This window comes from Humulus lupulus, chromosome 3, assembly GCF_963169125.1.
Source record: "Humulus lupulus chromosome 3, drHumLupu1.1, whole genome shotgun sequence".
In the NCBI taxonomy this organism is placed as follows: domain Eukaryota; kingdom Viridiplantae; phylum Streptophyta; class Magnoliopsida; order Rosales; family Cannabaceae; genus Humulus; species Humulus lupulus.
Window position 1 is genome coordinate 157,398,684 of NC_084795.1, and position 12,099 is coordinate 157,410,782.

At 49.7% G+C, this 12,099-nt stretch overlaps 1 protein-coding gene across 4 annotated transcripts; it reads left to right on the forward strand.

The window, feature by feature from the left end:
• The first annotated feature begins 6,529 nt into the window (after positions 1-6,529).
• On the forward strand, positions 6,530-9,250 carry LOC133821412 (uncharacterized). 4 transcript variants are annotated; one of them, XM_062253723.1, is made up of 4 exons: positions 6,530-6,574; positions 7,033-7,785; positions 7,886-8,538; positions 8,620-9,250. In XM_062253723.1, exons 2-4 carry the CDS (start codon positions 7,047-7,049, stop codon positions 9,082-9,084), a joined length of 1,857 nt encoding a protein of 618 aa, XP_062109707.1. In that variant the 5' UTR covers positions 6,530-6,574; positions 7,033-7,046; the 3' UTR covers positions 9,085-9,250. The 4 variants fall into 4 exon arrangements, with proteins under 4 accessions (XP_062109707.1, XP_062109706.1, XP_062109708.1 ...); XM_062253722.1 differs by lacking the exon at positions 6,530-6,574 and adding an exon at positions 6,606-6,659; XM_062253724.1 differs by lacking the exon at positions 6,530-6,574 and having other exon boundaries at positions 6,806-7,785; positions 7,886-8,047; positions 8,171-8,538.
• Positions 9,251-12,099: the final 2,849 nt, after the last annotated feature.

A 12,099-nucleotide genomic window follows, 5' to 3' on the forward strand; every position in this document is an offset into this window, starting at 1 on the left:
CGCGGCGCCCGTATGGAAAGTCTTCGTGGACGGAGCCTCGAATGAGAATGGGGTCGGGGCCAGGATCATCTTGGTATCATCGCAAGGACACCAGTTGCAAAATGCCCTCTGTTTCCAGTTCAAGGCGTCAAATAATGAAGCAGAGCATGAAGCTGTCCTAGCCGGCCTGCGCTTGGGCCGGGAGGTAGGGGCAGCGAACCTGGAAATTTACAGCGATTCCCAGCTAGTTGTCAGAAAAATCTCGGGAGAATATCAGACTAAAGGCAAGAGAATGGCGGCCTACGTGACTCAAATGAGGGAAATGCTACAGGCATTCGCAGCACATTCCATCCGCCAAATCCCCCGGGAGCAGAATGTCTTCGCGGATACACTTGCAAAGCTGGCCACCGATGCCGAGGCCGAGCTGGCCAGACTGGTACCCGTCAACCATCTCCCCGTCCCGAGCATCAGGGCCCCCGCCGTCCACACCGTCGACCACTCCCTTTCCTGGATGGGATTGCTCATCTGCTACCTGTCTACCGGGGAAGTTCCAAACGACCGGGCCGCAGCCAGGAAACTCCAGTACCAAGTCCACCGATACGTCATGATGGATGGAAAACTATATCGCTGGGGTCTGTCCATGCCTTACCTCAGGTGCGTGTCCGGGACTAAGCTGAGCGCCATCATGTATGAGGTGCATGAAGGGTTTTGCGGAGATCACACTGCCGGGCCCAGCCTATCCAAGAAGATCCTGCGCCAAGGATACTTCTGGCCAACCATGAAAAAAGACTGTATTGACTACGTTCGCAAGTGCGAACAGTGCCAGAGGTACGCGAAGGTCCCACAGGCCCCCCCGACAGAGATAACCTTGATGAATAGCCCCTGGCCCTTCGTAGTGTGGGGGATCGATCTCGTCGGATCTCTCCCGACCGGAAAAGGAGGGGTAAAGTATGCCATCGTGGCTGTGGACTATTACACGAAGTGGGTTGAGGCGGAGCCCATGAACACAATCACTTCCAAAAAGGTCTTAGATTTCATCATCAATAACATAGTGTGACGCTCCAAAAATTCAACCTGACGACGGTTTGTCAGGGCCTTGTAAGTTTCGTCCCTTCAGCACCGGCCGTTTTCTCAAGTCCGGTTGATTAGCCGGGATTGCTCATCCCGCAGGGCCGACTCTCCCTCCTCGGGAAGAGTCGGGCGTATGGGGAGAACAGGCAGTGCAGGGATTTCCTTCGCGGCCAGCCGACTCTCACCATGTGACTCTTCAGTCGAGCCAGCTCGCCTCGTCCGGGGCCTCTTCCCGGTGTTGCCCTCTACGGCGCCAGCATCCGGGCCCCTCTTCCCTGAGCTCCGGCTGACCGCCGCACCCGACTCCAAGTCAATCACGGGGGGCTGGGCGGAGGCGGAGACTGCTTCAGGCTCCATGATCTGGAGTGGGACCGCGGCCAGAACTCCTTCGTCGGGACGGAGCTCCGTCCCGGATAGTTCCTTGGTAAGGTGGGGCTCCGGGCCTGTCACCTCACTGTTCTTCCTGGCCGCCTTCTTGGCCGCCCTCTTGGCCGCCCTGTCCTTGATGAGCCACCTCATTTCGCTGGCAGGGGTTGACATATCAGAGTCCCCTGCAAAAGTACAAAAAAAGGAGTTAGGACGATAAACCAAACAGATGAAAACACGCAAATCAAAATTAGAAACGACCTGGGACGAACCCTCCTGTAGGCCCCGGGTGTGACTCAATTCCTCTAAAGTGAATGAATGGACCCGATCCCCTATGTCGTCTGGGTTCAGGAAGCCCCCGTACTGGAGGAACCCGGATAAGAACATTAGGACCTCCAAGCCTACGGGGACGGGAACTGAAGGTCTCATCTCCCCATCGGCCCCAAACGCGGGGCCCGGGGGTACTAGCCTATCCCTAGCTAAGTCCCCGACTCAGGGAGCATAAGTTAAGATTAAAGGGGAGTTACCTCGCCCCGATACGCTAGCCCCGAGAGTCCCCATGTTTGGTAGGGCATCTTCAAAGAGCTCCTCCAGCTCCTCTGAGGTGGCCGCCTCTGTCGGGGCCTGGTCCTTCTTGCGCCGGGCCGCGTCGGCTCGCGCCACTCTTTCCATACTGGCAATGTGATCCAGGGCCAACTACTCTCGGACGTCTACGTTCTTCTCGCATGGGATGCCCCGAAGGTTCGGGATAACAATGGTATGGGTGGGCACGAGCATCCCGACCAGTCGGAGATTGTCGTTCGTGACATAGCCGCCCACGTCCAGATCCTCCGTGCTCAACTCAGAGTAAAACCTCCTCCTTTCCATGATGAACTCGGTAAGGGGAGTTTGAGCGAAAGGCCCTGCCACCCGGAAGACACGATAAGAGGCGACTAAAAAGGATAAGGAATAAAAGAGAAGACCAGGAAAATACTTACCCACTCGCTGGAAGTCCAGCAGCAGTGTGGGGTTCTTGTCCACAAGGAACCCGGACGTCAGGAATGAGTAATGCCTGACGTCTGGGGGATGCCTCCAGGAGCTGGTAGGAGCGGGGTAGCCACTCCGCGGCTTCAGTCTATAAAAGCCGTCCAGAGTCATGTCCTTGACGTTGACCTGTGGCTCCAGCTTGTAGAAGTACAGGATCTCCGCAGGGGTGGGCTCCGCGACCTCCTTTACGATGCAAAACACCCACCATCCAGCAAGTAGCCGGTACGCTTGAGGCAGAAGCTGGAACGACGCAATTCCCACGTACATCAAGAACCACACGAAATAATCGTGAAGCGGGAGCGTAGCTCCCGCGCTGATGTGACCGGCGCTCCAGGCCCAGAATCCTTCCAAGGACGTATGCGCCCGCTCTTCCATCCTGGCCATGCGGTTGTGAAAGAGTCTAGGAGTTGATTCAATGCCCAGACGCTGCTCTAGGAGCAGCATCATCCGGTAGTTCCGGAATAGGTTGGGCATCACGTCTATTTCCCACCTGTTGCCCTTGGACGTCCGGGTTCCAGAAACGATGACAGGGGCCCTATTGACCTCTTCTTCAGAATGGAGCGTAACGCCCGTTGCCATAGATGATGATCTGGGAAGAAAGAAAGAAAGCCAAGTAGTCAGTACCTGAACCCAAGAAAGTTGGTTAAGGTATGGGGGGTCTCCTAAGGACTGCTTGGAGCCCCGTCTGATCAGGTCCAGGGCTCTGAGGAGCCGCAGGACCCTGATCGGGAAAGAAGGAGACTACTAAGACCCGCCCTCTATCCGGGAAGTGTCTGGATACAGAGCAACCCGAACCAGGCGGCCTTCCAAACAACTAAGCACAAAGCCTAAACGCACGCATTTAAAGAGCATCATAAGTTCGTAAAGTTGTCAAGAGATTCAGGAGGACTTACTATGAGTTGTCGGCCGTAGAAGATGGTGATTGTCCGACTGTAAGGACGGCAGAACCTCATTCTTGAAGTGGTGTAGCTGGTGTAGCAATTCGTTGATAGGACAGACCCGGGATGTGTCTTCAGGTAGAAGAGCAGAAGTTGGGGTTCTGGGGAATAGGTGGCGGCGCAGAGTCAATAGATGGCGATATATGCCGTCGGCGATGTCGGACATGCAAGGCTCGAGTAGTGCCTGTCGGTTCGTAAACTGGTTCGAAGGTGTAAAAGTGCCAGATTTGGTTTTCGTGGGGTATTTATAATGGCCCTAAGTCCTGGCCCCCGATCCAACGGATAGGTGTCTCTTCATCGAACGGTCAGGAATTGTGCAGGAACATTTATGAGTCCTTTCAGGTTGGATCCTTGCCATCTCAGATCTAACGGCCCAGAAGTGGCGGATGCCAAAGGTCGCCCCATCCTATGGTCCACCTCGTCCCAGGGACATTAATGATGGAACCCTGTGTGGATGGGACGCTTCGTGACGTGCGCTGACACGCTAGCCTAGGCATAGCGACCCTTGGGAGGGCTAGGCAACCTTTCAAGACCCCTACAGCAATCGCATGGTGACACGTGTATCCTTGCCATAAAGCGAGACAAAGGTAAACGTCCCCAGATAGTGGTAGACGATCTGGGCCAAACATCCAGCCAGTGCCACGGCCCGCTATGACGGACCCGCGATCTCGGGCAGGAGCTGGGGAGGCAACCATGCGAGCGTCCTGGGAACGATGCAACCCTCCTCCTGGCAGCCCTAGGCAAAGGCTTGGGGGGTAAATGTTATCCCCATTTCCTGCATGGGCTCGGGGCCTTCGTCCAGGCCCATTGTCAGGGGCCATGTAAGCATGCGGGCCCGGCCCAAGGCCTCTTGGTACGGAAAATGTCCGAGGGGAGGGGTATGGACTGGGGGTGCATGTCTGGGTCCATTTGAGGGGTCCGGAATGGGCCTCTGGGTTCCATCCTCCGGGACGGTCGTCTGGATGATGTACAGATCATTCGGATCCCCCACGACCTACGCGTCCAGGTCCCGGACCCTGGTACGGTCCGGGCCTGTGGTAAATGAAGAGGGACAAAGGTAAACAGACCCGGATCACCTCATCCTCTGTTGGAGGGGTCAAGCGTCCTGGACCCTGAAGCCGCCCCACTCCGCGTGGGCGTTGTCCCCACTTTTCACCTGCAGAAAAGGCCACCTCGGGATTGCACTTCGTTGTTTCAGGTCTGCGCTGCCAAGTACTCTGACTGGTCTTGTCTCCTGAATCTGCCTCGTAACTCGAAATGTCCAGACCAAAAGCACCATTTTGTCGGGCGAGATATAGCTCTTGAGTCAACTTATTGGACCTTAGCTGGTCTGGAATTCATGTATTTTGTATCTTTTGTATTGAGCTTCCACTAGAAAGGCCAAGAATATCCATATCTCCGATGGGCCCGGGTCGTACTCGGCCCCGACCCAGTGTTCCCATAAGCCTATAAATATAAGCTGTAGAACACTGTAAAAAGGAGCTCTCTTCATCTGAGATACAGTAACCCTGTCAAAATACGGAGAGAAACTCCATTGTAAAAGGTTTTTCAAGCTCTAATACCACAGACTCGTGGACTAAGGCTAGTTAATGCCTGTAGAGGTGATTTCCTACAATTGATTAGATGGGCACCAGCAACCTGTCAATAACAAAAAGAACAGAGACGAGAGTTCAATTGGGAGCACCGGTGGGGTGTCAGCCAAAGGGACTCCGACGCTCAAGTCAGTCGGGTTGTAACGAGAGCTAATAGAAAGTAATAAAATTAAGATATAAATAGTCGAAATGATGATGGATGAAGGAGTCGTAAAATGGTCAGAGTGACGGTGGCGATGACGGAGGAGTCAAGCGACTAGGTCAGGTCCAATCAGACTGACTAATTAGTCTTGCTTGACTGGATTGCTCAGAAATAGAGTAGCCTTCGTTTCAATTAGAGAGTAAAGAAAGTTCAGTGATTATTTTATCCCTTTTCTCAACCTCTGATGGTCTTATTTATTGTCCTCCTCCTCGTTCCGTCCTCCTCCGTCTTTCTCCTTCGCTTGACTCGCTCCAAGTGGTTTTATTCCGAGATTCTTGGCGAACGTGATGGGAGCCTTGACTGTTTCAAGGTCCCTGGCTGACTGAGTGTATCCGAATTCGGGTCCGGGTATGGTTTTGGGTAATTGGATGGTACTTTGTATATGCGAGCCTATTTTACATGGGCTTTGGGCCTTCTTGGCTAGTTAGATAGCTTATTGGGCTGACTGACTGCTTGTTGGACTATTATTTTTTAAGTATACGAATTTTGTCCACTACAGTTTGTCCCTCACTCTTTGGTATAGAATTCATTCTTTTATCAAAGAGTAAAAAAGAAATTAATTCCATCAGAATTTATCCATTTTCCCAATAGTTACAGAATATGCATTGACTCAATTTACCTTTTTCAGAAATTATTCACGGGGGTCTCGCTGAGTGATGGGCACCTACGCATCCGGCTGTCCGAGTGACCTGCGGATGCGCGCGGCCTGGTTGGCCGATCGGCTGTTTGGGCCGACTGGCTGCTTACTTGCGGCCGAGTGATGCGCACCTACGCATCCGGCCGAGTAATGAGCACATATGCATCCGGCTGTCCGAGTGGATTGCGGATGCGCGCGGGCCTGGTTGGCCGACCGGCTGCTTGGGCCGACTGGATGCTTGGGCCGAACGGCTTTCTGGCCTAGTGGTCCACGGGGTGGCCCTGAGGCATGGCCGAGTGGGTCACATGTTGGCCGACTGAATGGGCTGCACGAGCCGAGTGTTCCTCCGGGAAGGCCGAGTGTTTCGTTGGCATGGCTGATTGCTCCTCCGAGTGCTTTACCGGGGTGGCCGAGTGCTTTGTCGGCATGGCCGAGTGCTCCTCCGGGTGGGCCGAGTGCTTCGTCGGGGTGGCCGAGTGACTCGTGTGTTTGGGCCGAGTGGTCTGCCGAGGAGGTAGTGTGTCCGGGGGAGATGGCCAAGTGAGCCTAGTGCGCTCAATGTGAATTTTCATTTGTCTACGAGACTTTAAGTGTCCTTAGGAAGTTAAATCCTTTTTGGTAGGGCCACCTGATGGTTGACACTTGGCACTAATCCGGTGGATTTGTGTGCCTATATAATGGTGGTTTGTTTTTACCATTGCATTCATTTGAGGAAGGCTTGGAGAGGAGGTGCAAGGTGTGGAGTAAAAGAGCTTCTCAAGAGGTAAGTTTTCTCTCATTTGTTTTCCTTTCAATGTCCTTATGCATGTTCTTTGTGTTCTTCGTGTTCTTCATGTTCTTCGTGCTAGGTTAGTTTATTCAACTGTTATTTTTGTTTGATCCTGTAGATTTTCTGTTTGCGTTTGATCTGATTGCAATGGTGGCATATGAATTTCTGTTGTTTAGGCGTATGTCTAATTCATGTGTTTTTGTTCCTTGAGCTGAGTGGTATGTCTGACTGATTAGTAGAGACTTATAGGCTGACTGCTGTTTAACTGAATACTTTGTAATCTAATTTGATATAGTAGTCTGTTTTGCCTCGTTTAATCATATGTTTTTTATGTTTGGTCCGTCTGACTGATTGATTGATGAGTCGTCCAGCGCTTCTTGATTGTGTATCGAGCTAAATATTCTTCATGTCTTTTTTGTGTTCCTTAAGGCTTAGCTGTTGTTTTGCTCTAGGTGATCAGCTCATTATGTCTACAAGTAGGTGTGATAGTCACGCTGATTCAGTCTGTCGACTGTCTTGTTCGTTTAGTGAAGAAGATTTTAGTTCTCTCTTTCAAAGTTCTGCTGAGATGGTTGATTGCAACCGAATTACAGTAGTAGAATTGGGGGGTCGTCCTTTAGGTGATGTTACTGGAAGGGGAATAGATTCTAACGAACCTATTGATGGTGGTATGCCGGGTTCTGGTAGTATGCTTAGTTCTAATCCTAGGTCTTCCATAAGTTTAGGTGAGTTGACCTATCTTCGTCGTCATTATGAGATCCCTGATACCATCAGTCTGCATGCTCCTGCTAAGGCGGAGCGGCCTGACTGGCACTTACCTGGTTGGGTGTGTCTGTATGAACTTCCCTTCAAAGAAGGGCTTCGGTTTCCCATCCCCCGATTAGTCGTTGAGTTGTGTGAGTACCACGAGATTTCGCCCGGACAACTAATGCCAAATTCATGGCGGATTTTGATGTCTCTCGAAGTCCTTTGTGAAAGGCACAAGATAACACTTGGGGTGGCTGACTTGTTGAGAGCTTACTACTTGAAGGCACACCTTAATGACAAAGGTAGGTACCAGTTAACAACTAGGGGGAAGGACCCTCCTTTAATTATTAGTTTGAAGAGTGGAGATAAGAGGTGGAAGGACCGTTACTTCTTCGTCCCTTTCGTCTCGTTGGGGTTACCTGCTGATAGTAGGATACCTTGTTCATGGTCTCCTGCATGTGAGTCTTTTATGCTTGCCTACTAATCCGTTTCCTTGCATATACATGTTGTTGTTGTTTTTATTTTATTTTGTGTGCTGATACTTCTATCATTTTGCAGGTAGGCTTCGAGTTGAGTACCTTTGGGATTCGAGGGAGTCTTCTGGTCGACTTAAGAGTATTCTTGCTATTCCTGAGGCGGAGCGTGAGTGGAGTGATTTGTTGTCTGAATCGAGTCTTCGTCAGAGTTCTTTGTGGCGCTCTGTTGAAAAACTCCCTGAAGGTATTCCTCTTCTACAGAGTCCTGATAATCCTCGTGTTGTGTTTATCAAGAGAAGTTTAGAAGTCTTGGGATATACTCCCAATTTTTTGACTGAATTGACGACAAGTGAGCGGTTGTTTGCAGACGTAGCTATGTCCCGACCCTTTACACTTCCTCTAACCGGTTCCAATGCCTTGGAACGTTTGCGTCAAGCAAAGAAATCGTCCGTTGGGAGCTCAGAAGCTGACAGAGAGGTTGTCGTGCCTCCGGCTGATCCCCCTGTTTTGACGCGGAGTCAGACGAAAAAAAAGAAGAAGGCTGTGCAGGATGATTCTTCCGACCCATTTAGCGACACCGTTGCCCTTTCGTTCCCTTCCAATGCTGCGGCCTATAGTGAGATTGGGCCTCACTTAGGAGAGATTGATAAGTTGTTGTGGCCCGAAGATGATCACAGAATGGAGCAGGTTGGTACGGATGGGTCAATTGATACCACTGTTTCTCATTTGTTCCAGGTACGAATATTTCATTTAGTTTTGTTTGTGCCGACTAGCTGATTTCTCTTGTTGTCTTACATTTTCTTTTTTATGTGTCAGGGTTTGCAAGGGGTCATTTGGCTGAAGAAGAAAATCAAGTCCTTAATGGCAACTCTAAAGGAAGTAAGGAGTCAGAGAAATGATCTTCGGGGTGAAGTTAGTCGGCTGAAAGATTCCAAGAAGGAGTCTGATCAACTCATAGCTGATTTGAAGGCTCAACTAGAATCCAAGGAAGCTGATGTCGAGAAGCTGAGAGTGACTCTTGGTCAAGTTGATGATTTGAAAGCCGAGGTTGCTTCGTTGGAGAATCGGATGTTGGTCATTGGGCTGGAGGCTGAGATCCAATGCCGTGGCGTAATGGCTAGTGAGTTTCGGGATGGTAAGGCTGATAGCTGGGATGTTCCCAAATACATTGCTGATCTTGAGGAATTGGAGAAGATGAGGGCTGAAGAGATAACCCGGGCCGAAGAGTTAGCCACTTCTTTTGGCATCATGACTACTAATGATCTGGTTGTGGATGACTGATTCCTCTTCTTTTTGTGTTCATTGTCATGGGATAACAGAGTTTGTCGGGCCTTTTCTAGTTGTTGTATGAACTTTTTCTTATGTAGTATTGTATCCTGATCTAACTGACCTAGTTTTGTTGTATTATGGCTTGTTGTAGCTTCTGTTAGTGTTGTTTAAGTTATTGTATCGGATGCTGATTGGCTGAATGACTTATGGAGTATTAGTGTCTTATTCCCCCAATCTAAGTATAAAGTGACTTAGTCAATTTATTTTTAGATTTGTTATTGAACTGTTCGTAGTATATATATAAAGAAAAAATGGTTGTGATAGGGGGCTGCGCTCCGTGGAGCTGCCTACATACCCTTTGCAGGGATCAAGCCCAAATGTAGTTCTGACACTTCCTGCATTATAAGTGTCAGTATGTTGCTCGAATGAAGATCTTGTGAGAATACTGATGAAAGAAAATGAAAGTAGACTGGGTTAAGTTAAGAGTGATACAGTCTCAAGTGGATAGCATTCCAGCTGTTGTTGATATCGCGTCCCTCCTTTGTTTGTAGCTTGTATGCTCCATGTCCGACTACCTTTGTGATGAGGTAGGGACCTTCCCATGTCGGGGCGAGCTTACCTGCTCCAGCTTCCTTAGTGTTCTGGAAGACTCTTCGTAGAACCCAATCTCCTACTTTGAATGTCCGAGTGCGGATGTTCTTGTTGTAATGTCTGGCTATGCTCTGTTGATAGGCTGAGACTCTTAAGAGTGCTTTGTCCCTTCTTTCGTCGATGGTGTCGAGTTCATGGCACATGTTTTCCCAATTTTCTTCGTCTGTAGTTAGCTCATATCTGGCTGTCGAAACTTCGCTCTCAGTAGGGATGACTGCCTCCATCCCGTAAGCTAATGAGAATGGTGTCTCCCCTGTCGCAGTCCTGGTTGTGGTTCGATAGGACCACAGGACTCCTGGCAACTCGTCAGCCCATCTTCCCTTAGCTTTTTCGAGGCGCTTCTTGATGTTGTTCATGATGGTCTTGTTGGATGACTCTGCCTGTCCATTTGCTTGGGGATACCTTGGTGTCGAGAAGCTGAGCTTGATGTTCCAGAACTTGCAGAACTCTTGGAAGTCGAAACTGATGAATTGAGAACCATTGTCTGTCACAATTTCTTTTGGTACTCCGTACCTACAGATCACATTCTTCCAAATGAAACCCTTTACTTCTTTGTCTCGGACTTGGTGGAATGAGTCTGCTTCGATCCACTTGCTGAAGTAGTCGGTCACTGCAAGCATGTACATTTTCTGTCCTGGTGCGGTTGGAAGCTTGCCTACTATATCCATCCCCCATTTCATGAATGGCCAAGGGGACGTGATTGAGATGAGACGCTCCGGAGGTTGGTGGGATATCTGAGCGAACCGTTGGCATTTGTCGCATCGTCTGGCATAGTCAGAGGCATCAGCTCGCATGGTTGGCCAGTAGTAGCCTTGTGTTAGGGCACGGTGCGCCAAGCTTCGTCCTCCAGAGTGGTTGCCGCACTCTCCTTCATGCAACTCAGCCAGTACGTATTTGGCCTCTGCAGGGTTAATGCATTTCAAATATGGACCAGAAAATGAACGTTTATATAGTTTACCTTGTATAATAGTGAAGCGGGCTGACTGAGCCTTGACCCGACGTGCTTCGTTCTTATCTTCGGGAAGTATGTCATGTTCTAAGTACTCGACTATTGAAGTCATCCATGTTCGGTTGTTGGAGATGTCATTAACTTGCTCTTCTTCATCTTTCCAGACAGCTGGCCATTGGAGATATACTACAGGTATTGTCTTGGGGTCGGTTGTCTGGATGGAGGATCCAAGGTTTGCTAATGCATCTGCATGGCTGTTCTCCCCTCTTGGTACTTGGTTGATAGTGAACTCGTCGAAGACTGACTGCAACTCTTTAGTCTTGTTGAGGTAGGCAGTCATCTTGTTATCCCGGGCCTGGTAGCTACCTTGCATTTGGTTGACTACCAATTGAGAATCACTGAAGACCACGATCTTTTTTATTCCCATGTCTTTGGCTAGTCCGAGTCCTGCTATCATTGCTTCGTATTCAGCTTCATTGTTGGTAGCTTTGAACCCGCATCGGACTGCTTGTTCGATTATGTCACCTTGGGGTGAAGTCAGGACGAGTCCGAGTCCACTTCCTCTGGTGTTACTTGAGCCGTCTACTTGCAACTTCCAGATTCCGACTGATTGTCCCTCGGTCAGACAAAAAAGTTCTTTTTCTGCCTGCACATGCATGTTAGGTGTAAAATCTGCAATGAAATCAGCTAATACTTGAGATTTGAGGGAAGTTCGTGGCTTGTATGTTACTTCGTACTCGCTGAGCTCTACCGCCCACTTGGTAAGTCTGCCTGACAATTCTGGTTTATGGAGGATTGTTTTGAGTGGGAAGGTGGTCAAGACCGTTATTGGATGGCACTGGAAGTATGGGCGTAGCTTCCTTGCTGCGTGGATGAGTGCTAGTGCAAGCTTCTCCAGCTGGCTGTATCGGGTTTCTGCATTAAGCAAAGCTTTGCTTACATAGTAGACTGGAGACTGCTTGCCTTCCTCTTCCCGGACTAGGACTGCGCTAACTGCCGTCTCGGATACTGCTAGATAGATGAATAATGTCTCATTGTCTTTTGGCTTTGAGAGGAGAGGCGGGCTGGTCAGGTACTGTTTTAGCTGGCCCAGTGCCTCTTCACATTCAGCTGTCCACTCGAAGGTTTTTGATTTCTTTAGCGTGTTGAAGAAGAGGTGACATCGTTCTGAAGACTTTGAGATGAATCGGCTGAGTGCTGCAATGCGTCCAGTTAGTTTCTGTACGTCTTTTATGCACGTTGGGGAAGGAATCCTTTGGATTGACTCTATCTGTGCTGGGTTTGCCTCGATTCCCCTTTGGGTTACAAGGTACCCAAGGAACTTTCCTGCAGTCACACCAAAAGAACATTTAGTTGGATTCAGTTTCATATTATATTTCCTGAGAATGTCAAAAGATTGTTTTAAATGGTTGATATGGTCCTCTGCA

Coding starts and splice junctions, on each gene's coding strand:
- LOC133821412 (XM_062253721.1), top strand. CDS start 6,987: ATGTCTTTTTTGTGTTCCTTAAGGCTTAGCTGTTGTTTTGCTCTAGGT. Junction 7,786..7,885: donor TTGTTCATGGTCTCCTGCAT/GTGAGTCTTTTA, acceptor ATCATTTTGCAG/GTAGGCTTCGAGTTGAGTAC. Junction 8,539..8,619: donor CTGTTTCTCATTTGTTCCAG/GTACGAATATTT, acceptor TTTATGTGTCAG/GGTTTGCAAGGGGTCATTTG.